Source organism: Globicephala melas, chromosome 6, assembly GCF_963455315.2.
Source record: "Globicephala melas chromosome 6, mGloMel1.2, whole genome shotgun sequence".
NCBI lineage: Eukaryota > Metazoa > Chordata > Mammalia > Artiodactyla > Delphinidae > Globicephala > Globicephala melas.
This window is the reverse complement of record NC_083319.1, coordinates 34,706,932-34,730,334: the sequence shown is the minus strand read 5'-3', so window position 1 is coordinate 34,730,334 and position 23,403 is coordinate 34,706,932. Positions and strand designations below refer to the sequence as shown.

Below are 23,403 nucleotides of genomic sequence, written 5' to 3'. Positions count from 1 at the left end.
CACCAGATAATCTCTAGCTGGTTATTCTTTCCAGTTAGAACATTGTAGAGTTAGGAGGGTAATACAAATGCCATCCAAAAGCCAAACACAAATTTCCATGTTTGATCCAAACTCAAATACAAAAGCCCAGAAACTTGGGATTTAAGGAAGGTAAATTCTCAGTGGTGATATTATGGGTTATTTTTATTTTCGCCATTCAATTTTTTTTTCTATTTTAAACAATGTGTGTTGCTTACTTGGAACCCAGAAAGCATCTATGAGCAGGGAAAACACAGTTTCTGATGTAGAAGGGCCAAGCCAACAGGGCCTCTTAGACAAGACAGAGATCTCGCTAACTGCAAATAATTCCTGGACACTTCCTATTTTTTATTGTGTTTTTCACCCTTAACCTCACTTAAATATACTTTCTCTGTTTCCAGCTAAAATTAGTCCAATCACTTGTTACAATATTTCACCTTGTTAATAAAACCTGGGACCAAAGAAGGGGAATAAAAGGGTTTCTATTCACTGTTTCTTAATTTCTGAAATTAGTCTGGACAGAATGATCACTTATTCAAGGAAGTTGTCATAGGGAGCATTTATGAGCAATTGGGACAGGGATCCCTGCTGAGGGGAGGGATTCTCTGAGGAGTCAGGAATCCCACACCTATAGGAAACCCTCACCAGTTTCAGTGTCAGCCACAAGTATCTTCAGCCCTGGCCATGCAGGACTCTGGGTGCGTGTGTGGGAAAGAGCCAACTCCGGGAGAGTCAGACCAGGACACTCCGGGCATTCGTGCATTTACCAGGGAGCACTCAGTGTGTCTGAATAATGTGCAGGACACTGCTGAGGGCAGTGGAAGCTGGACGAAAGTTAGGAGGGCACACCTGCCCCTCAGAAAACCCCTTCCAGTAGGATGCCCTGAACTCCTGCATTTGACAGTGACCAACGTACAAGCCCGTTCAGGGAAAGGAGAGGTGACGGGGTGAGGAAGGGGAGATGAGGGTCAGAATGAGTGGGGGGGATCTTGTCACTGGCAGTGGCTGGAAGTATGGGTGGGTTTGGGGTGTGTGGAAACAGAAGGATCCCAGCAGAGGAGCAGGGTGAGGAAGGGCAGGGGGCAGTGGCAGATATAGGAAGAGTGAGGAGTTTGCTGAAGCAGGGAGAGTCAGGGCGGGACCCAGATGCGGGGGGCCTCTGAGGTCATCTAGGGACTGTGGGCTGGGTTTGGTAGGGGCTGCAGAGCTGGTGAGCAGGAGAGTGGGTACCTCAGAGCTGTATTTTAGGAGGGTTATGCAAGAGTGGGTACCTCAGAGCTGTATTTTAGGAGGGTTATGCAGCAGTGGTGAGTTGGGTGAATGGAACTCAAAGAGTCACATAAATTAGCCTTTTAATTATAATTCCATTCAAGCCTGAGGCCTGGATTGTGAGCCCTTCAACCTCTTTTAGTCTGAGAAAGAGATGGTCTCTTATAGAGATGCTTTCCACTTCTTATTTATAGCCATGCACTATCTATGCTACTTCCCGGCAGAGATTGGTTTTAACCAAGACAAAGAAGATAGGATGGTTTTTCTTGACCGCAATGGCTCAGAGATGCATCTCCTGTCTCCTGCTAATTTTCGGAATATTCAATGTGCTTCTCTGGAAGCTCCTGCCAGCCCTGAGGTATCCCCTGCACAAAGAAACTGGCAGGAGTTTCACTACTCCACGAGGGGGGTTCCCCGTCGCTAAGGGCAACCCGCCTCCTCCTGGGAAAGCGCGTGAGGGCGGGGCCAACGGAGCTCCCGCCCCTCTGCGTTGCCTTGGACACCAAGTGTGTATAGTTGCAGTTGAGGTTGGACTTGAGTGGTGCTTTCTGCTGGTGCAGGTGCGGGCGCGGCCGGGTCGCTGGGCGCAGGGCCTGCCTCCACTTGGCGGGGCTTAGAGGGCCTACCCTGAGACTGCCCCTTCTCCTTGATGGGCTTGTGGGGCAGGCGTGAGAGGAGCCTGCTGGGCTTCTCAGCATACAGTAGGTGCCTAATGAGCGTGGCCAGAATCAGGCCGCTCCCGCCCTCCACGTTCTCCTACCCAGGTGTCCTTTGTTAGGGGGGGAGGGGTGCGGGGGAAGTCCTCGAACCGCGTTCTGCGCCAGTTGGGGGTTCAAGGCCGGGTTGAAATCCCAGCTGATACCTTGGGCACGTAGACTTTTCCCGGAGGAGCTTGAGAGAGTGAAGCGCAAGCAATAGCTATTATTCTTTGTCCCCAAAGTCAGCCTCGGATTTGCGCCTGGCGTGGCTGGGAGAGCCGACCTTCTCAGTGAGTTCCAGTTAGGTTCTTGCCTGAGGTTTGTTTCCCTTTTGCTTCTTCGCACCCCTCCCCCTCTTCTTCTTTTAAAGTAAGAACCCTGAGGCCTGAGAGGGGCCCTGATGCTTTCTCCCAGGGTAGAGGAGTCTCAGCCCCCGTGGACCCGGCCAGCCTGTCTGCCTGGGGAGCCTTGTCCTCGGGGGAGGACTTGTCCTCGGAGGGGTAGGGGGAGGTTTGTCAGTATCCGTCCGGGTCTAATAGAGACCAAACCCCAGGCAACAGCTTCCCTGCAGGGGTGTCCAGCCAGAGGCCAAGATGTCCTCAGTGGGGAAGGTGACCCAAATTCCCAGCGGGAATGTCTACCAGCAGATCTTCGAGGCTGAGGTAAGCCTGTCCTTCTGTTCCCCCTTTTCCTGCCCCCCGCTTCCCTCCGGCCCCCTGGAAACTTCCCTCCCTCTGAAGACTTCTTTGCCTGGAATCTAATGAAATAAGGGCTTTGAAATTGCTTAGATTAAAAATAATTCTTATTGGCTCCTGAAATGTAAGGATACAAAATTAGAATGTCTGTTTCTGAAAATTAGAAAATTAAATTAAATTTAATTTAAATTACTCAGAAATAGCCAGAATTAGCCATTGGGTGTCCTGGAGCTTTTACCTAGCATGAAAGCATTTCTTATTTTTCTGTTTAAAAACTGGGTTTGATTCTATAGCAGTGTCTTAAAACCTACTTTTTCCCTGGTTAAATTATCCCAGAGACCTTTCCTTGTCACTGCACATTCATGAACTTCACGATGTTTAGTGGCTGCTTAGTTTTTGACCTAGGACTTCCCATAATTTATTAAGGTAATAATGCCCTCTATAGGTTGTTGGCATTGCCTTGTCATCTATAAAAAACTGCACAAATGAAACAATATCTTAAAAGAAACACACAGATTCAAACCCTTCTTTTGAAGTTGTGTACTGCTTATTTAAAAGGGATTTTTATTCCTACTTTGAGCCCTAAATAATGCTCTCTGTGGAAGGCTTGGAAATTATAATAGCGTAAAGAAACAAAAGGAATGAATTACTCACATGATCCTGCACCCTAGAAGCAACGATTCATAACGTTTGGGTTATTTTCTCCTGTCATTTCTCCATGCATTTAAAGTTTTGAGATTATAATGTATAATTTTGGTTATAATTTTAATTATACTTTTTTTTTTTTTTTTTGCCCTTCCACACTCCTTGTGGGATCTCAGTTCCCTGACCAGGGATTGAACCTGGGCCACGGCAGTGAAAGCCTGGAATCCTAACCACTGGGCCACCAGGGAACTCCCTTAATTTATGCTCTTAATTGATATACTTTATGGTATATCATATCCTGAGCATTTCCTCATGTCATAAAAAATCCTTTGTAAGTCTCATTTTTAATAAATTCCTAACATTCACCCGAAGGGTCATACTGGGTTTACTCAACCAATCTCCTATTGTTGGACAGTTCCATTTTTCCAATTCCTTGTGAGTATAAAAATGTGGGGATGAGCATCTTGGTCCTCATTAAAATTTCTTAAAAGATGCCCTCCTAGAAATGGCTGAATGACTGATATGGGGAGGGGAGAGCCCACCTGCATGGAGTGTGCCCTGGGGTTGCAGGCCTCCCTCAAAGTGCCTTCCTACTGGCCGGCTCCCATTTGACCTAAGACAGTAAAGTCAGCCTGGGTGCTGGGAAGTCTGCAGTTCTGATCCCCCTAACCTGGACCTTCCTGGATTTAGGTACAGCTGGTCCACTCCCTGGCATCCACCAGGAAGCGAACTATGGAGCGTTCCATGGCCCCAAAGGATGGCAGGAAGCTCTTGATGACGAAGATGGATATTCGTGAAGGGGAGATGATGTCTCCTCGGCAGCGGAAGTGGGCGCACAGCCTACCCAATGACTGGGTCACAGAAAACCCTGTTCTCTACAGGTAGGTCCTGCTGTCCAGGCCACATCCCACACACTAGGGGTGGTTAGAATTTTCAAAAACTCAAAAAGAGCTCACACAAGATGAGTACCAGATAGGAATGAAGTCCCAGGTACCTCCCCTGAGAGAGAGCGGTAATAACACCTACTTTGCAGGATTGTTTGCTTCTCCCTCTCTTCCGCCCTCTCCCTCGCCGGGGCACTGGGTATGCGGATCCCAACCTCCTGGAACTTGAGGCTTCAACAGTACATAAATAAGCAGGTCTCCCCAAAGCGGGGAAGGCTCTGACACCGAGGACAGGGTGGTGGGACAGGAGTCAGGAAAGCTGTCTGAGGAGGGGCCTCAGCTGAGATGAGAGGTTGAGGAAAGGAAACACGGAGCAGGGCTCTGAGACAGTACCGGCTTATCTGTTCAGAAGGCTGAAGAAGTCAGCGGGCCTGCGGAGAGGGCTGGGAGATGAGGCCAGGAGAGATTTGCAGGCCACAGTCCGTATTTTGGACTGTACTGAAGTGAACAGCTGATTTGCATTTTTAAGGCCTTCAAGTTGTGCGGTGTGTAGAACATGGGGGGCTGTAAGGAAAGGCAGGGAGGCCAGGGAGGAGGCCACCACAGTCCATGCAAGCTCTGTGGGGCTGTGAGAGGGACACAGGGCATTTCAGGTTTATCTTGGAGGCAGAACCCGTGGGACTAGGTGACAGATTGGGTGGGAGGAGAGGGCTCTTGAGAGTCCTAGGTCTTTGGCCTGAGTGCTTGGGTGGACAGCAGAGGTGCCATTCCCTGAGATGGGAGCAAGTGGGGTTGGGACAGGGAGATCAGGAGTTCCTTCTGAACCTCCGAGTTCAGAAGTTGAACTTGAATTCCTGAGCATATGCCGTTTCAGCTCCCTGAGCTTAGACTCCTCAAGCAGGGAGAAAGGAACAGAAAGGAAAAGGAAAAGTGCTTCCTCACGGGGCACTTTGGAGAATGTAGCAGGAACTGGGCTTCCCTTAGGCTCGTTAAGCTCTGCACCAGCCATAAACCTTCTCGAGTCTGGGACTCTGGGACAGGAAGTCAGTCCTGCTGTATCTGCCTTTGTGTTCCTTTTAACCCCCATTGGAGCAGGGATTGACCGGGTAAAAGTCTCTGCCCTGCCCTTTGAATTTTCCCAGGAAAAGGTCACCTGAGGCTTCTGACACTCAGCACCCTGAACAGCTGGGCAAACCCACTGGCCACCCAGGCACAGACTGGAGGTCAGCATTCTCCAGCCCTGTCCCTGATGCCCCATGCAGGGATCCAGAGGCACACACAGCTGGAACCTGACCACGCTCCCTCCCACCTCCTGGGAGGATAGTCTTGTGCAGCCTGGCTGTGACTCTGCCTCCTACAGGGGTCCCAGGCCCCTCTCAGCTGACCTGTTTTCTACCAGACTCAGGGACTCCTGACATCTCCCTGTGCTTCCCGAGGGTCCCCTCCTCCCCAGAGTTTAGCCTAGAACCACCTATCCTCCGCATAACTGGGTATAACATCAGTCAGGCACTCTTGGCACCCACAGGACACTGTTTGGGGAAAGGCACTTCTCATGGAGGGCGCTGGCGTTGTGCTGGCTTCCTGGCACAGACAGACAAGGACACAAGAAGAGAGATGTGCTTATAACCCACCAGGCCCTGCCACCCTCAAAGTGACTGGGATCACTGACTCAGCATCGGCACCTCTCTGGGATGCCTTGTCCCCTCCTTGAAAATTTGGCCAGCCAAACCGGTCAACTTGTGCATTCATTCACACAGGACAGGACCTCTGGTGGGTGGAAGAGAAACTCGGGGTACGGGTCGATCACCACTAGTGTAAACCAAGCCCCCAAGTTCCTGGGACAAGTGGCCAAGAAGCCAGAGCTGTTAGCAGCTCCCATAGTCGGGGCACCCGGGCCCTAGTGGGGCCACCTTAGTCCAGGGGCATTTGGTTGACAAGGCTGAGAGACCCCCCTCTGGAGGGCCAGCCTGGGCCCCATCAGCTGCCACCCAGGCCCTGCGGTCTTCCTTGGTGGTAGGTGTGCCATGAGGACTACATAAGAGAAAGTCTGGAAAGTGCTGCACATGTCAGGGCCCCGAGGAATGGCAGGCGTCACTGAGAACTGCTGCATTTCTGTGGCGCTTGCCCTGTGGGCAGCACATTAAGGGATTTTTATTCCAAAGCTGAGGTCGTGCTCACCCGCCTGGTCCTCCCTGCTGAGAGAGTTTGTCCTGGGATCCCAGCTCTCTCCTCCCACACCCAGACCCCATGAAGCATGGACCTTGGCATCACGTGCAGGGATCTGGGAATCCCAGCGCCACTTTGTCCAGTGACTTCCCTCCCTCATCCCCCATCCTGGACAACAGGGTCACCCTGGCTGCCTCATAGGATGGGTTGTTGAAGAAGCAGATGAGGAGCGTGCTGAATGCTTAGCCCCAGTCTGGCTTTCCCAGGTTGGCCAGGCCCCCTGTGGCCCTCAGTTTCCACATGTGGAAAATGGCTCCTGCCCACCACTCACACTTGTTGTGCGGCCAGAATGGAGCAAGATCCCTGAGGGCAGACCCCAGCTTCTCACCTGAGAACTGTGGTGTCTGCTGGCAGCAGATGCCCAGGCAGTGTTTGTTGGGGGCACATCCTCAGGGCATTTTGGCATCAGTGGGCCCGGACTATTACCAATTCCCAGGGTGTCTCTGGAGACCCAGAGCTACCCTGGAGGGGAGCAGTGCGGGGTGGGGAGGGGGGTGTGTGGTAGGGGGTGTTGGTTATTGTTTTCCTCTGCTTGTGCCTCAGGGAAAAGGAAATAGCCAAGAAGGAGAAAGCTCAAGAGAGTGAGAACAGCACTGCTGCCAGAGAAGTGCGGGGCCTCCCAGACGCCCCCGGTGAGCCGATGTTCAGGTGTGAGGGCAGGCATGGCCTGGGCCAGAGAGCGCTCTGTGGGGAGCTCCTGGAAGCGCTAACATAGAAGCATCTGAAGGTCCCGCTGTTCCTCTGTTCAGCATCATAGAGGGCCTTCCCTGGAGCCCACCTCTCCACCCCGCCCCTCTCCCCTGGGCCTTTGCCTCTGAAGCATTTCCCCTGAACCTTCTCCCCAGCGCAGGGAGCTGGGGGGGTGGGGGTGGGGGGAGGTGCTGCCTGCACAGTCAGCATTTCCTGATGAAACCATTTGGTAAAGGATGTAGCTCGCTCTTCTGTGATTTCACAGGAGGGTTTTTCAATCTGTATCACATTACCCTGGTTTGACTTTATCCGGATACGGAGGCTCTTTTTCTTTGTAATTAAAAAAGTAATATATCCTCACTATAGAAAAAGGAAGGAGATAAAGCAGAAGGTGAAAACTCCACCTCCACAATAGCCCCTTTCTCCGCCCAAGAGTGCCCACCGCCCATGAAACCACATAGTGCCCCGGGTCCCACCTGTATTCAGAGGACAGCAGAGCGCAGGGTGGGCTCACAGACCCTAGAGCAGAGGGCCCACATGCCAACCCCTGCGGAGCCTCTGACTGCCTTTGGTCTTGGACCCCCATGCCTGAGTGTCCTATTAAGTGGCCGGTAATAGAACCTGCCTCTTGGCTTCATCCTGAGGAGTAACTGATTTAGAACAATACCTCGTGAATGGTAAGTGCTGATAAGTGTTGGTAATTCTTATCTGTGTATGTGTTTTCTTCTATAAAACTTTTTAAAAAAACCCTAAATGTTCCTATTCTATACATACCATTTGGAACTTTTTTTGAGCATTTAACTGTATATGTAAGACTTAATTCCCTACAGCACTTAGGGATCACCTTCTTTTTCCTTAAGTCTCTGACACTGCCGGCCTGCTTTGGGGGGCCATCTCCTGAACCCAGGCACTTGCTGCCTTGCTGTCGTTTCCTGGGTACTCTGACCTCACCTTGGAGCTCTGAGGGCAACCTCATCACCTCCGTTGTTCTCCCCCAGTTCCTGAGAGGTTCAGCACCATCACCCTTCAAGGGCGAGAGGATTACAAGAGGAGGAGCTATGAGAGTGCTCTGGCCAGCTTTAAGGAGGAGATCGATCAGATTGGGATGGTGAGAATTCTCCCTCTCGCTTGCCTTCTGTTCCTGGGCCATTCCAAGGGGAGGGTGGACTCTGCACAGCGCCCGCCGCCCCACCTCCCAGGTCCTCAGTGGCTCACCAGGTGTAAACAGAATCGTAGTAGCCATGTTTGGATGGCTTGCTACAAGTTCTGATTATGAGCAGAACTCTATATGTCAGGTACTGTTATAACCTCCAGTTTACAGGGGAGGCCCAGAAAGTCCTGCCTGATATGGCACGTAAGGGCCAAGTGGGAACTGGACTCTGGATCTGATGCTAAAGCCCAGTCTTTGATCTCCCTGCTCAGTCCTACTAACAAGGGGCCAAACGGCCTGACCCTTAGGCACTACCCTCAACTGGCTCACTGTTCCTCTCCAGAGACCTCTAACCAGACTAATCCCTGGAATTTTGCCCTTTCGGGTCCTCTCTGGGCCCCGGATCACACTCACCACTTTCTCCCTGAGTTCCCTGGATTCCGGGAGCTGGTCACAGACCCAGAGCACCAAGAAGGTGCTCTCCCTGCCAGCTTATCACTTTCCTGATATATCCCAGCTGCACTTGAGCTCTGCTGTCACCGTGAGCTCAGCAGCTTTGGTCACACAACCGAACTGAGCCTCAGTTTCCTCATCTGAAGTACTCTTGGAATTATTTCACTGGCCACTTCTTTAATGAATATTTGTTGAGCTCCAACCATGGGCCAGGCATAAGGTCAGCACGTACTTTGCAGGCTATGATGAGGACCAAGTGAGTCTGAGGACAAGGCCTCACACATGGCGTGTGTCCCGAATAGTGTTGCCCTTGTGCTCTGGCTGTGAACAGTTAGTAAATCTGAACTCTTCAGGTCTAGGTAAGAGTTACTGTTTTTGAGAGAGGACCGCAGCTGGCACTTCCCTACTATAGGGTTGGGGGGGTCCTTCCCGTCCCAGGGGTGTTGATACCATAGCCCTCGCCCTCCTGGCCTGTTTTAGGAAATGGAACCTCTCATCGTGGAGCCAGGAGCCCGTCTTTTAAAAAAGCTGGCTGAGTCTGACGAAGACATCAACAATCTCTTTGAAAAGGTGGAAAACGACAGCAACCTTGAAGACTACACCATCCAAGTAGGGGTCCCCTCGTGGCGGGACCCGCCCTACCTGCGTCCTGCTCCTTTCTTCCCTGCCACCTGTTCTCCCAGCCTGACCCAAACTTCTTGGCACAGACCCTCTTGGAGCTGCGGGATCAGGTGGCCGAGAAGTTCCTGCTCCAGAAGCAGGAGATCAAGGAGCTGGATAAGACGCTGCACTCGCTTGAGTTCTCCCGGGCAGATAAAGTGAGTTGGCCTCCAGATGTGCTCTTGGTGATTTTCACTTGTGGGATTTGTGAGTCATCACCTGTTTTTAGTTCTCCAGGAGAAGGGAGTCACTCACTGTGGTGCCTTGTCATTTCTAGCTAAAAAGTGTGTTGAAGAAATACGTGGAAATCATAGAGAAAACTTCCTACCTCATGCAGCCCGACGTGTACAGGCTGATCAATAAAGAAGCCACGGTGAGTGATTTTCACGTGCAGGGGATGAGCCCGCGGGAGCAGGACCCCAGGATGCCCTAGAGCCTGGGTCTCAGGAATGATGGGCTTCTCATATACAACATTTCCAAGTAACTCAGGTTGGCTACTTGAGTTCAGAACTAGAGTCTCTGTTAAGTATTTTCAATAGAAATCTCTCTAGTACATTTTATGCTTCCCTGCCATGTTCCCTGCCAGTTAACCTAATACTGTGTCATCAGTGTGACCAATGCTAATTTTATGAGCACCTACGGGGCCGTGTCTCAGCTACCATGTGCAATGCTATGTGTGCTACAAGACAGAGGCATGATCTCACAACTGTTGCGGTCTCAGGGTGGTGTGTGCACTCATAAGTGACCTCAGCATGCCCTGTATGTCTAGTTTTTCTAGTGGTTCTTGTCTTTCCTCCTGCTGTCTGTCTATTGCTGAACCATGCCTGCTCCTCTGGCTCTGTCCCCACTGCTTCTCTGTCCACACCCTCAGCCTCCTCCAAGTGCTTCCTTTGGGATAAAACAAAATACAAGAAAATCAGGGTTGTTCATGAAAGGACACTTCTTTTGGCTACTCAGAGGTACATTCTCTTGCATAGGTTTCTAGGTCCTGTACAGAAAGCTGGGCTTGCCGGTTAATGGGCCTCCTGGCAGCACGCAGGGTAGAAGGAGTACAGTGTTCAGAATCACAGATGGGCTCCAGCCCAGGTCTGTGCCTTGGGGTCCTGGACAAAGCACAGACAGAGAGTGAGCACAGGCCCCCCTCTCCACTGCCCAGACATGAAAGTTCCTGAAATTACTCAGCCCCAGCACCTGGAATTCCGTGTCCATAAAATGAGGATAGTGTTGCTTAAACACAAGTACTTGGGGGGAGGATGACATAAGAGGACGCAGCAGTGGCCGCTCTCATTTTGAGACAAGCAGGAGTTCCTAACTTTGAGCCATTTGATCGATTAGGGGAGTCAGAGTTAACAGTGTCCCACTTAGTTTCGACATTTGACTTTCCTGTGTTTATTGTATGCATAACAACTGGCACTTTCTACTTGCTCTGTGTGCATCTATCTCATTTAACTTCACCAATTCCTTGTGCTGTAAATGGCATTATCTTTACATTATGGCTACGGAATTGGAGGTTCAGGAGATACTTGCCAATGCCCCCGAGCTGGGAACAGCCGGCATCAAACCTCGGCTTTCAGTGAAAATTGTTACTGAAATTTCTGCCTGCTGAGCTTGGCGGTTCTCACCCTTGCCCCAGGGCAGTGCATAGAGGGCTTGGGGACATGTGTGGGGCATTTTTGGCTGTCCCAGTCCTTGGGGGACTTGGGAGAGGCTGCTCTCATTTAAGGGGGTGGAGAGGCTAAATGGCAGAACAGTGTCACACAGTGAAGAATCGTCCCGACTGCCATGCCAAAGGTGCCCTGGTGAGGTCCGCTGGGAGGACTGCCAAAGAATGTCCTAGCTGTGATCTCATTTGGTAATTGGGTACTGGTTCTCATCACAACCATATGTGGCTGGTCCCTGGTAGCATGAGCACTCTGCTTTTGGAACAGATTTATAAAAAAAAACAGTTAAACACTGAAAGCCTGCTGAAGTGCTTAACTCCAGTGAACTTAGAATCACCTTTTTAAACAAACAATCTGAGGTGGCCTTGGAGCTGGGTTGAAACTCACGTGGTCAGGGTTCATGGTTAAGCCTTCAGGAAAGACCCTTGTCATGTCCGTAGCTGCTGAGCCCCAGGTAGCTTCCTTGAGTGCCCAACAACCCCACAGTAATCCTCAGACGCCGCCACGGCCCTGCTCGGCCCTCGGCCCGCAGCTCACCAGCCCCCTGTCCAACTGAGCCTTGTTCTGACCTTGGAGAGCCCCCGCTCTATCTAGAGCCTGCCCACCTGTGACTGCAGATCATAAACCACGCCCTGCTGGGCAACCGGAGGGCCCTCGCCCAGCTGTTTGTCAACCTGATGGAGGCCGCGCTGCAGCAGGAGCTCGATGGCCACCGCCGCTGGCAGGGCCTGGTGGATGCCTGGAAGGCTCTCAAGAAGGAGGACCTGGTGCAGGGTTTCAGGTCGGTGGCTGCCCACACCACCCGAGGCTCTCCCCCTGCCCCCCTGCCCCCCTGCGCGGCAGCATAGGCGGGCGAGGGGGGCACATTCTCCCTCCCTTTGTGGTTACTTTAAAAGGCTCTTGCTTTTTCTGGTGGTAAAAGTAATAGGTGCTCTTTTTTAAAAGTCAAAATAGATAAAAGTATAAGGAAGAAATTAAAAATCACCATTAATTCCTCACCACAGTGAGAAGCACGGCTGATATTTTGGTATATTTTCTCCCAGGCTTCTTTAGACCCATACTGCGTATGTAGATTTGTATCTTATTTTCTTCGTACACATTTTCTCATAAGCATTTTCTGAGCACTGTACAAACTGTTTGAAAATGTTAGTCTGATTATCTGCCCACTGTCCACTCTTTACTATTACTGGGCTAAGGAGAATGGCCATCCCTCAGGCTTAGGACACTTCCCACCCTGTGGTAGCAGGTTTTACCCATGGGAGGCAGGGTGAAGAGAGGGCCCATCTCCAAGCCCCCTCCACCAGATGGCACTTTTGTTAATGCTGACACAAGGGTCCTGGAGCTTTTGGCCAGTAAGGAAGGCTTTCTTTTGCTAAGAAAGGGACTCTTGGGACCAAGATGTCTGAGGACACCAAAGAGTGTCTGTCTGTGCTGTAGCCGTGGGGGTGGGAGGCCCATCTGTACGCCCGCATTTCTAGATGGAGAGCACCAGAGTCTGACTCTGGGGAGGAAGGAAAAGTGTATTGAGGTCTGGCTGCACCTGTACTTTCCCTGTGACCTTGGTCAAGGGCTTGAACATACAGAGCCTTTTTCTGCAGGTGCCGTGATGAACTGGTGATAGGGTTTCAGTGATGGTCAACAAGTTGCTGTATGGAAAGTGCCTGGTCTCAGCCTGGGCGTGGGCTTGGGAGGTTGTTAAGATGTCAGTAATCATCATCGGCAGTGATGGCAGGTGCTGACATTTCCTGGGCATTTCCCAGGAGCCAGGCACGGTGCTAAGGGCTTTGCTCACATTATCTTGCTGGGTCCTCACAAGTACTCCTTGAGGAAGGTACTGTCATTAGCTCCATTACAGAAGAGGAAACTGAGATTCAGCGGGGGCAACTTGCCCAAGGTCACAGAGCTGGAGGCGGCAGTCAGGACCCACACCCGGTCTGTGCCTGCTGGTCCCTCCATTCTTCTCTCCCCCGCTCTCCTTCCCTCTCTTTCTTCCCTCCTTTCCTCAGATGCCTGGATGGAGGGGAAGGGGCTGGGAGTGGTGTCTGGGTGCTAGGGTTCTGAACGTTCTTACCGTGGGTCTCATCCCTTCTCTCCCATCCACCTTGCCCCTCCCCTCCTCTGCATGGTGCCGACGTGTCTGGACGCCCAGTGAGTTCATGGCCAGTGAAAGGATCCAGACTCCTCCAGCTGTGCAGATGGAGCTGGAGACCATGTTTAAGAACCAGAGCGCCCTGCAGCAAAAGCGGCTGGACCATCTCTGCACCATCTGGTACAGAAGGAGGGGCCGCTGGGGAGGGGCACCTTTCGGGGGTCCATGGGGGAGGCAGGCACAGTCCTCAGCGTTGACCTTTCTTCTGAGGTGTCCTCCAGACCCGGCCATCTCCCAGTTCTCTGATCCTGGGCTGGTTGCCTGGGTCCATGTTCTGGGGTGTCCCAGCCCCAGTGGCAACAGGGCACGTGACACATTTGCTGCAGAAAGAAGTTTAGTGTGGTTCTGCCAAAGAGCTTGGAAGCGGGTAATGGCAGGGGTGAGGTCGGAGGGGAGTGGGGGAAGGAGGGGCCAGGTCAGGGGCTAGACTTTTCCTGAGGGCAGTGGGGAGCAGAGTGACTCCATCAGCTCTGCAGTTCGGAGGGTGGGTAGAGGGGTATGAGTGAAGCTGAAGGCTTGGAGGCTGATGAGGAGGCTGCTGCCAGCAGACAGGGACCTGTCAGAGGCTGTGGGTGCTTCCCTCACACCTGGGTCCAGCTGATCCCATGATAAGCTCTTTGGCTGGGGCATACTGACTGTTCTAGACCCTGGAAGCCCACCATCTGGGGAGCCTGTAGCATCCACCCTTAGCAGCAGGATGGAGCCTGTGTGGTCCTGCAAGGCAAAGACATTTCATGTGTTGGGACCCGTGCACCTCCTTGGTCCCTTGGACGCTGGGATGGTCCCTCGTTGGACGCTGAGATGCAGGTTCTTCCCGTCTCCCCACCACAGAGCTCAAGTTCTCCTGGGACGTAAATGACTATTAGGACCCCCACAACGTGAGCCAGAAGGACTCCCTCAGGATTGGCATCTCCTGCCCCATGTGCAGCCACATTTTCATGCAGTGTGAAATTAACGTGGATAAAAATCTCAACACAAGGAAAAGTGCTTTTGTTGTTTTCTCTGACTCCACTTAGTCCCTGTTCATAAAGCTGGGCAAAACTTAGTCTTTCTTGGGGATCCTGTCCACTGAGGGAAAGTTACGGAATCCCACCCAAAGCCAGGCCCGGTGGTGGGAGTCTGGTCCTCAGAGTTTGGTCCACACACATGCAGCTGGGCAACTGCTGCTGCTTCCAGACTGTTGGACGCAGGAGTCTTGAGGAGGCTGCTCTGAGCCCCCGAGTCCTCACACGCCAGGCAACCGTTGCTGTCCAGAGATGTGGGTCTTGCTGCTGCTCCCATGGTGCCACCAGGAAGTAGGCTGGTGGTACTGCCAGGCTGGCACTGCCAGGCACCCGCCATCCTGCTGTGTCTGCACCTCCCCCCAGCCCCTTTCTATTGGGTGAGGAGACAGTCCTGGTCCCCAGCGCCCTCCTCCTCCTCAGGGCTCTCAGCCCACTCCCACAAATGCCTTCTCCTCAACAGTGTTCTCGACTCTTCTAAGAACTTAGACTTTTGCAGACAAAATGCAGAAAGATTTTTAGGCCGATGTCTTTTATGCCCCACCACATCCCTCATACAGGCTGTGAATGTGGGGCTGACTGCTGCCTGAGTGGAGGAGAGAGACAGGGCCAAAGACCTGGAGAAAAATACATTCATTGATGCTTCTGGCCAAAGCTGGGACACACTGTATAATGGCAGTGTCTGCAGGCAGAGCATGGAGCTGGGTGTGTGCTGTGACCTGGCCTGGAGGAAGGTGGGGGCAATTATAAGAAATCAGAGGCAAGAGCACATTTATAGGACATAGGACCCAGCAGTGGGAATATATAAAAAGGTGAAGTCAGGACATAATCCCACTGTCTGGAAGCATTGCAAACACAATGCTTAAACACACAACTTAAAGTTGCAAAGCCTTGATCACAGAATTGCAGTGAGTGTCGAGCGGAGGTTTGGGTTTGTGGTGTTTGTGCAAAGAGGTCTGGGCAGCTCCCACAAAGCACACTGTGTAGACACCACCTATGTTTCCTTGACCTGTCAGCGGCTGCTAGGGAGCCTTCTAATCACGCCCGAGGAGCTGTTCCATGGAACTGCCTCATATGGGATCACACGTAGCGCCCACATCCCATCCCGGCCCAGAGCTCCAGGCCTTCCTCTGTAGACCCAGAGCCCAGACGCCTGGCGAGGATCCTTGTTTCGGCGCATGCCAGGCCCTCTGCAGGCTTGTGGGCAGTGATGGCAGAGGGGTGGGGAGTCTTATTAAGATTCCCAGGGCCCCAAGAGGGAGGTATCTCCCAAAATCCCAGGAGAATTCCCATGGATTTTCCTGGACCCAGTAAGTATATGTGCATGTAATTTTAAAATAGTTTTTAAAAATAAAATTTGCATTTTGGAGTAATGTTAGATTTACAGAAAAGTTACAAACGTAGCACACAGAATTCCTGTATACTCCTAATCCAGTTTCCCTAATGTTGTCATCTTACACTGCCTGTGGACACTTGTCAACACTAAGAAATTAACTTTGATGAGTTCCCATTAAGTAAGCACCAGACTTTTTCGGATTTCACCAGTTTTTCCACTAATGTCCTTTTTCTGTTCCAGGACCCAATCTAGGATGCCACATTGCGTTTAGTACAATGTTTAGACTTGAGATTATGCCCTGCACACTCTTGTACCTACCTTTTGCTCTTTACTGTCCCACTATGAGGGGGCTGCCCAAGACCATCCTGGGTTACACGTCTTGTCCTGACATAATTGTTAATCTCATCCCCCTTTCACTGGCAAAATGTCCTGGTTTGGACAATAAATAGCATGTCATATGCATTTTTCCACATCAGTAAACACCACCTGTAACTTCCTTAGTGGCTTAACGCAACAATCATTTTTTGCTTCTCATGATTCTGTGAGCTGGCCGAGCAGTTCCCTGTGGCTGGGCTGGATGGCCTTACTCCCGTGTCTGGAGCCTCAGCTGGGGCCTCTCTCCACTTGCTCCCTCAGCCTCCAGGAGGCTAATCCAGGCTTGTAGGCATGGTGGTGGTGCTGGCAGAAGAGCTCCCTACAGCAAGAGAGGGCAAGCGGAATGCATAAGCCCTTTCCCCAAGCCTTTTCTGTGTCATGTTTGCTAGTGTCCCATTGGCCAAAGCAAATCTCATGGCCAAGCCCAGATCCAGGGGTGGAAAAATAGACTCCACCTGCTGGTGGGAGGACCTAACGATACTGACCATTTTTCAACCTGCTACACTCATTTTAGTGACTACAGAAGAGAATTCATGTATTTTATTTAGACAAGTCCCTATTGTTGGAATGAAGGTTGTTTTTGATCTTTTGAGTGTTTATAAACAGTACTGTTAAAGAACTGTCTTAATGCATAAACTCTGTATGCATTTTATATTGTTATCTCTCATTAGGTTCCTCGAAGTGGCTTCCTGGGTCGTGTGATAACCATTTGGTTTTTTTCCATTAGGAAAATTCAGTTTTATTTTCTAAGTAACATGCTCAATAATGTTATCAGACCTTTTCACGAGGTATGCTTTTGGCACCAGGAAATCCCCAACAGGTCACTCATTTCATCGGTATTTACGTAGATACTTCCCTAGACCCGTGTTCCTTGAAGATGCTACCAATTTTGGTAAGTGAATGTTTTATTCAAGTATGGCTCACGTGTCACATCTTCCTTCCCCAGTGACCTCCTGCCCCCCAATTACAGCAAAGCTCAGCTGACTGAATGGCGTTCTACTCTCAACTCCCTGAATAAGCACCTCGGTGAGTGACGTTTGTGGGATCCCACTTGAGTGTCACCAGAACTCTGCTCAAGTAGTAGCTTCGTAGCAGCTTCAGTCTGCCAGCCAGTCATTTATGTGAGAGTCTGTTATAAACTCAGGAGTAGGTGGCAAGTCCCTCTTGGGGAAGAAGGGTTGGGGTGTGGAGAGAAGAGTAAGCTCTGAGGGTTTATCTCGGACCCCCAGACCTTGCCTGGCAGAGCCCCTCCTCCTCCCACCACCTCCCAAGTCACTTCCCAGCTGGTTCCACACTCTGACCCCTGACCACAGCATGGAGCCAGAGGGATGGCTCCAAGGACCACCTGTGAGGACGGCTCAGGGGCCAGACCCTGGATGTATGAGGTGCACTGTCCCCACTCTGGGACCTAGGGGAAGTCATGGCCTCTCTTGGCCTCCAATTCCTCCTCCATAAAATAGGAATCTCAAGAGGAGTAATAAAGGTACCTACCTTGTGGGGTTGATGTAAGAATCACGTGCAATCCTGCAGTCCAGTCATAGTTCAGTGGCTGGCTTACTCAGTGCTCAAGAATAAATAGTAATGTTTAGAAATTCTCTATTACCAGGGTCCTCAAACTCCAGCCCACAGGCCACTGCCCGTTAGTAAATAAGGGTCATTGGGACACAGCTCCACTCATTTGTTTGCGTACTGTCTCTGGCTGCTTCTGCTCTATAACAGCAGAAATGAGTGGTTGCAGCAGAGACTGTATGGCTCTCAAAGCTGGAAATATTACTATCTAGCAGAGTTTGCCAAGTCTTGCTCTAGAAGATATATTCAATACAGTATTTCAATCTCCTTTGAGGCAACCCAGTGAGGTCAGTGGTGTCATTGGCCCTCTGTGATAGAGAAGGATTCAGAGGCACAGAGAGGTGAAGTGTCCTGCCCAAGGTCACACAGCCAAGGAAGTGTCACAGCCAGACTTGACCTGGGTGCTTTGGTTAGTAGTACCCACCACTGCTCCCAGGGCTCTCGGGTTTATAATTCCAAAGGTATTATAATTATATTATAATACCAAGCATAAGAGTCCCGAGACCCTAAATAATAGCAATGGCTGCCATTCACTGGACGCCTCCTAGGAACAAGTGTGGTGCTGGGCCCTGGTAACCAGCAGGGTGGATCTCTCTTGAGTGCTTCCAGTCCAGAGCGGAAGTCAGACCACGCAGGATGTTACAGCAGGGAGTGGACAGGTGGCCAGCTACATGAATGTGTATTTGGGGGCACAGCCTGGTTAAAGGTTATAAGACACCTTGCCAAGGAAGTGATCATCCAGTTGAGACCTGCAAGGCAAGTACCAGGTAGCCAGGCCCAGGGTTCAGGGGAGCTCTCTAAGCCGGAAGACTAGTACGTGGGGAGGCTGAGAGGTCAGACAGAGCTGGGGCCTTCAGGGAAAGGAGAAGGTGGCAGGCGAGGCTGGAAGATGCCAGAGGGCCAGACTGTGCTTGCCATGTGGCCATGTGCGGAAGGCTGAACTTTATCCTGAAGGTAGTGGGAACCCAGTGGAAGGTTCTGAGCTGGGAGTGATAAGGTTAGAGGGGGGAACGGATCAGAGGGGTACAGGAACAGAAGCACAGAGACCCGGGGCGGGGCTTCATCATAGTGACTTCATAGGAAGGGTGGAGGTGTGCTAGCCTAGGCAGCGGCCCTGGGGATGGGAGAAACCAGCTTTATGGCCTCTCCTCACCAGTTTCACTACACATCTACCCTCCCCAGTGCTCTTTTTTTTTTTTTTTTTCCGGTACGCGGGTCTCTCACTGTCGTGGCCTCTCCTGTTGCGGAGCACAGGCTCTGGACGTGCAGGCTCAGTGGCCATGGCTCACGGGCCCAGCCGCTCTGCGGCATGTGGGATCCTCCCGGACCGGGGCACAAACCCGTGTCCCCTGCATCGGCATGTGGACTCTCAACCACTGCACCACCAGGGAAGCCCTACCTTCGCCAGTGTTCTAACTGCCATCCAGCCTGCCCTCCTCCCAGCCCTTGTCAAGGAACAACCACCACACAATCTTTGTGTTATCTTTCAGTTTCTAGAACTGCCAGGAACATTAAACTTCAGTTCCTTATCTTAGACACCAAGAGATACACCGAGGTGACTATAAACCAGAAACAGTAGGGCGGAGGAAGAAGAGAAGATCAATCAATCAATTAATCAATCCATCAGCTTTGGAATGTTCCGCTGGTCCATTCACTTCCTACGGTATTCACCACAGACATGATCTGTAAACGCTCCTTAATTTGCACCTGGTTACTGTTCTGTGACGTGGTGCAACTCCCCCAAAAGAATTTCACCAGCCTCGAAACTGAGTCAAGAATTAGGGTCAGAACAGAAAAAGGTGGCTCCTCATTTGAGGTCCTTATCTTGGGGTGTCAGGAACTTTGAGGCGAGGGAGATAGCAGCCCCTGATCTAAATTATCCCCGCTATTGAGGCACTTGGCTGGGGAGAAGCCTCTGCCCTGAGCGACGGGGAAACTCCTCTTGCCAACCTCCCCTCTTCTTCTGGAAGAGCTGCTGACGTCTTTTTTCCACCTATGGAGACGCCTACCACGTGGATTACATGATGCGGATCCGCTTGCAGTATGAGAAGACCTGGCAGGAGTGCCTGGCCCAAGTGCAGAAGTGCAAGGTGGGTGCCCCTCCTGGCCCGTCTGAGGAGAGGAGCACAGGGCATGCCCCTGCCCCTCTCCAGCCCGCACCCCCTGCTTTCCCTCCACGCTGGCCTCTGGGCATTCTGAAGCTGTTCCCTCAGCCTGGACCCTCTTCTCCCCAGCTGTTCCCACCCACCCCTCAGTGGCCCCCAACATGACCTCCTCCAGGAAGCCTTCCCTGACCCCACGGACAAAGTTTCCCCCTCTGATCACCTCAGCCTTCACCCTTGACCGTCTGTATCGCTTCACTTTATTTATTCAATGGAGGTCATGTCATGGGAGTTATTTCCAATGCTTCCCTTTTGTAGATAGTGTTGCCACTGGCATCACACACAACTTCACTCCACTTGCCCACCTCTGTTAGAGGGTGAGACAGCGAGTCCTCTCACAACCCCCTTCAATTACAATGCCTGGTTTTCTGAGGTGCAAGGACATACTGGGTCAGAATGCCCCCTCCCTGCCTCCTTGGGAAAACTGTTTAGATGAAAAACCCCCAAAAACCTAATCATTTTGAAGATGGTGTAACCTGCCGGCTCGGGCGGTAGGAGTCCCCAAGCCATGAGGGTCTCACCTGTGGGCCCCAAGAAGCGCCTGTTCCTCCATCCACCCCCCTCGTGTGTGTGTCTGTCGAGCTTTGGCTCTGCCACCAAGACTCTGAGGTGAGCAGCGTTCAGGGGAGCAGAGCGCTCTCCAGTGTGATGCACAGTGCGGGCGCTGTGGTCTCTGGGGGCTGTGCCACACTCTTGCACCCACTCTCATCAAATCCTACAAGGCCCTGCAGAGTGGGTGTCGCTGGCCCCATCTGGAGGTGAGAAGACCAGTTTGCAAAAGGCCCAGGGGCTGTCCGAGCCCACAGGGCTCTGCCCACTTGCTCTGTGGCCTTAGGGGCAGTCACGTGCCTCTCAGTCAGCCCCTCAGGGGCGTCAGACTTTAGGAGTAAAGCCTGGAGGGAAACCTTGTGCCCTTGGAGAGCCTCCCCAAGGCCACACCCCCAGCGCTCACCACCTCGTCACTCACGCCCTCCCCAGAGCCCCATGGCCCTGTGGCCCTGAGTGCTGATGCCTTGTACCCATGCTCATGGCCCCTGGTTGGGTGCATGCAGGGGGTGAATGCTGACGTCCTCACGTACCCCAAGAGCACTCTGAGCCTGACAGGGGGCGCCTGGTGTTCCTGGGCAGCAGCATTGGAAGTATATCACTAGAGACACGTTTTTAATTTGGGGGAGGTTGATTTATTCTAGATTTTGTACATAAATCAAGTCTTTATTGATATAGAGAGCTGGCTTTCCAGTTGGCGTAATTGCAGACAGGAAATGGGAGCCGTGTCTGGCTTGCAGCAACGCTGAGGCCATGTAGGATGGCGGCTGATGCCTGTAGGGTGTGCAGTAGGACAGTTCTGAGTTCAGATCCCAGTTCCACCACTTGGCAGGTGTGTGACCTCCAGCAAGTTCCTTCACTTCTGTGAGCTTTGGTTTCCTATCTGCCAAACGGGGCTAATGAGAACACCTCTGGGGGATTCAGTGAACAGGGGCAGCACATAGCACCTGGACACAGTGGGCAGATAAAGCTGGACCGTCTCCACTGCTGTGGGAGTTTCCGCTGAGTTCTCGGGCGTGGCTGGGAGGCGATCTCAGGGGCAGCACCAGCCCTGAGGTGAAGCCCCCATCAGCCCTAAGCCAGGCTCTGCCTTGTACCTCTCCAGAAGCAGCTGCTGGACTGGAAGGCCTTCACTGAGGAGGAAGCAGAGAGCCTGGTGAGCCCGTCCTTCTTCCAGATGGTGGGAAATCTCCAGAGCAAGGCGGAGGAGGAGCTGGAGGCCTTGGATGTGCGTAACTGGGGACCTGTGCAGCTGGGGAGCAGGGTGGGGGGCACCCGGCGTGCTGGGCTGTGAGAGGAGTGGGAGCCCGGGGACTTACAACTTTGCCGTCACTGGTGCGTGCAGCCCCTCGGAGCAGTGCCCCTGTGCCGGGTGCTCCAGGCTCACCCCTTGATGCCTCAGTCACCCGCGGACTCCGATTGGACAGTCTCGGGCAGTGAGTGCTCCCCGAACCCTTGCCGAGTCTGGGTGCTGAAGGTCACGAGGAGCAGTAAGCCTGCATCCCATGATGCTTAGAGTCTAGAGCAGGGGTCAGCACACGTTTTCTGTGAAGGGCCAGATAGTAAATATTTTAGGCTCTGTGGGCTGTCAGGTTTCTGGCACAAATTCTCGCTCTGCTGCTGTCACACAGAAGCAGCCCTATGCAATGCAGAAATGAATGGGTATGGCTGTGTTTCAATAAAACTTTATTTATGGACACTGAAATTTGAATTTCATATAATTTTTACATCATTAAATATCTTCTTTAGGTTTTATTCAGCCATTAAAAAATGTAAAATCTGTGCTTAGCTCCCAAGTTTAAACAGAAATAGGCAGGGGACTATATTTAGCTCACGGGCCACAGTTTGCCAACCCCAGACCCTAGGAGAGTATAAGAGACACACGTGAAAGAGGGAGAGGTGAGGATTTAACAGTAGACTGTGGTGTTTGGCTCAGGTCCTGAGTCAGGGAATCCAAAGAAGGAGGGATGCCCCAGTCCAAGGTGGGTATGGCCCACCTGATGCCAGGCTGGTGTCTAGGGTGGCATCATCTTCTTTGTAGGCCCCAAACTCCATCTTCTTTCTGTCAGGGACTTCAGTGGACATGGGGCAGGTCTAGAGATGGGACTTCAGGTCAACCAGTCCGAGGGCATGGCCTTGGACAGACCAGAAATGCTGTCCCAGCAGAGAGGGGACCGTGAGCCACGATGTGGCACAGAAGAAAACCTTGAGGGATGGTGCCCAGGCAGTGACAGCCAGTGACATGGGCCTCCACTGGCTGGCGAGGGAGCCTCGTGAGTGGGGCTCTTCTCCTCAGCCTGGGCCGATTGGCACTTAAGGCCCCTTCTCTGGGTTCTGCCACCGCAGAAATCCTTCGAGACTGTGGCGAAGCAGACAGAGCGGCAGAACTCAGATCTCTTCAGCTATTTCCAGGAGGCTGTGCAGCTGTGGGAGGTACATCGGAGCATGCTGTTGATGCAGGAGCTGGAGCTCGAGAAGAGGATGGAGCAGCAGCGGCAGAAGCACAGCCGCGAGAGCCAGGTGTGGGCCCGGCATCCAGGTAGCCCCCACGAGGCATGAGCGCAAGGCCACACCCGGACTGTCAGCTGCCCAGTGGCTCTGCTTGGTGGCCCGTGAACTCAGCCAGCGTTCAGATACAAAGCAAAGAAAAGTTCAATCCATACTTCACACCATATTTTATGTATTTTATTTTTATGGAAAAATTAACCCCAAATGTATCTTAGACTCAAATGTAAAGCCTCAAGCTATAAAACTTGAGCAGATAGGAAACTGAGGCTCACCTTGGTCACGGGGCTGCATGGGAGCAGAAGAATCCTGCCAGAGTCAGGTCTGGGTTGTGCGATGGATGCCGGATCCAGACATGTCTGTGAGGGGGTCTGCATGAGAGACAGACAGACTGCGGGGCACGGAGAATCTACCTCTGGCAGTCATCCTGTCCCCACAGGACATGAGCTGGCCCCCACCCACCTACCTTCACACAGTCTAGGGGTGGAGGGGTGCACTCAGCATCTGACGTCGAGCACAACACAACAGGTGAGAAGGAGAGCAGGGAGTAGGTGCCTCCGGAAGGTGTAGCGGGGGCCTGCCCGGGCGGGCTGGGGGTGAGGGACATGTCCCTGAGGAGTCCCATCTAGGAAGGGTCTCCAGGGCTATAACATAGACAGAGAAGAACATTCCAGGCAGGGAAAAGAGCCCAAAGGCCCAGAGCAGTGAGAG

General features: G+C 52.1%; 1 protein-coding gene across 5 annotated transcripts in view; it reads left to right on the top strand.

Annotated features, from left to right (window-relative positions):
* The first annotated feature begins 2,094 nt into the window (after positions 1-2,094).
* CCDC180 (coiled-coil domain containing 180) overlaps positions 2,095-23,403 on the top strand; it is a 58,877-nt gene continuing 37,568 nt past the window's right edge. For 4 of the 5 annotated variants that reach the window (XR_009564278.1, XR_009564279.1, XM_030829773.2 and 1 more), the window contains exons 1-13: positions 2,095-2,647; positions 4,016-4,206; positions 6,979-7,067; positions 8,124-8,233; positions 9,209-9,337; positions 9,436-9,546; positions 9,666-9,761; positions 11,667-11,830; positions 13,199-13,318; positions 16,857-16,936; positions 19,481-19,569; positions 21,293-21,415; positions 22,534-22,707. Coding sequence is in view for 3 of the 5 variants with exons in the window: in XM_030829773.2 (XP_030685633.1) it covers positions 2,579-2,647; positions 4,016-4,206; positions 6,979-7,067; positions 8,124-8,233; positions 9,209-9,337; positions 9,436-9,546; positions 9,666-9,761; positions 11,667-11,830; positions 13,199-13,318; positions 16,857-16,936; positions 19,481-19,569; positions 21,293-21,415; positions 22,534-22,707 (1,545 nt within the window). In the remaining 2 variants the exon portion in view is untranslated. The remainder of the gene's footprint in view (positions 2,648-4,015; positions 4,207-6,978; positions 7,068-8,123; positions 8,234-9,208; positions 9,338-9,435; positions 9,547-9,665; positions 9,762-11,666; positions 11,831-13,198; positions 13,319-16,856; positions 16,937-19,480; positions 19,570-21,292; positions 21,416-22,533; positions 22,708-23,403) is intronic. The other variant, XM_060300727.1, reaches the window with a different exon arrangement.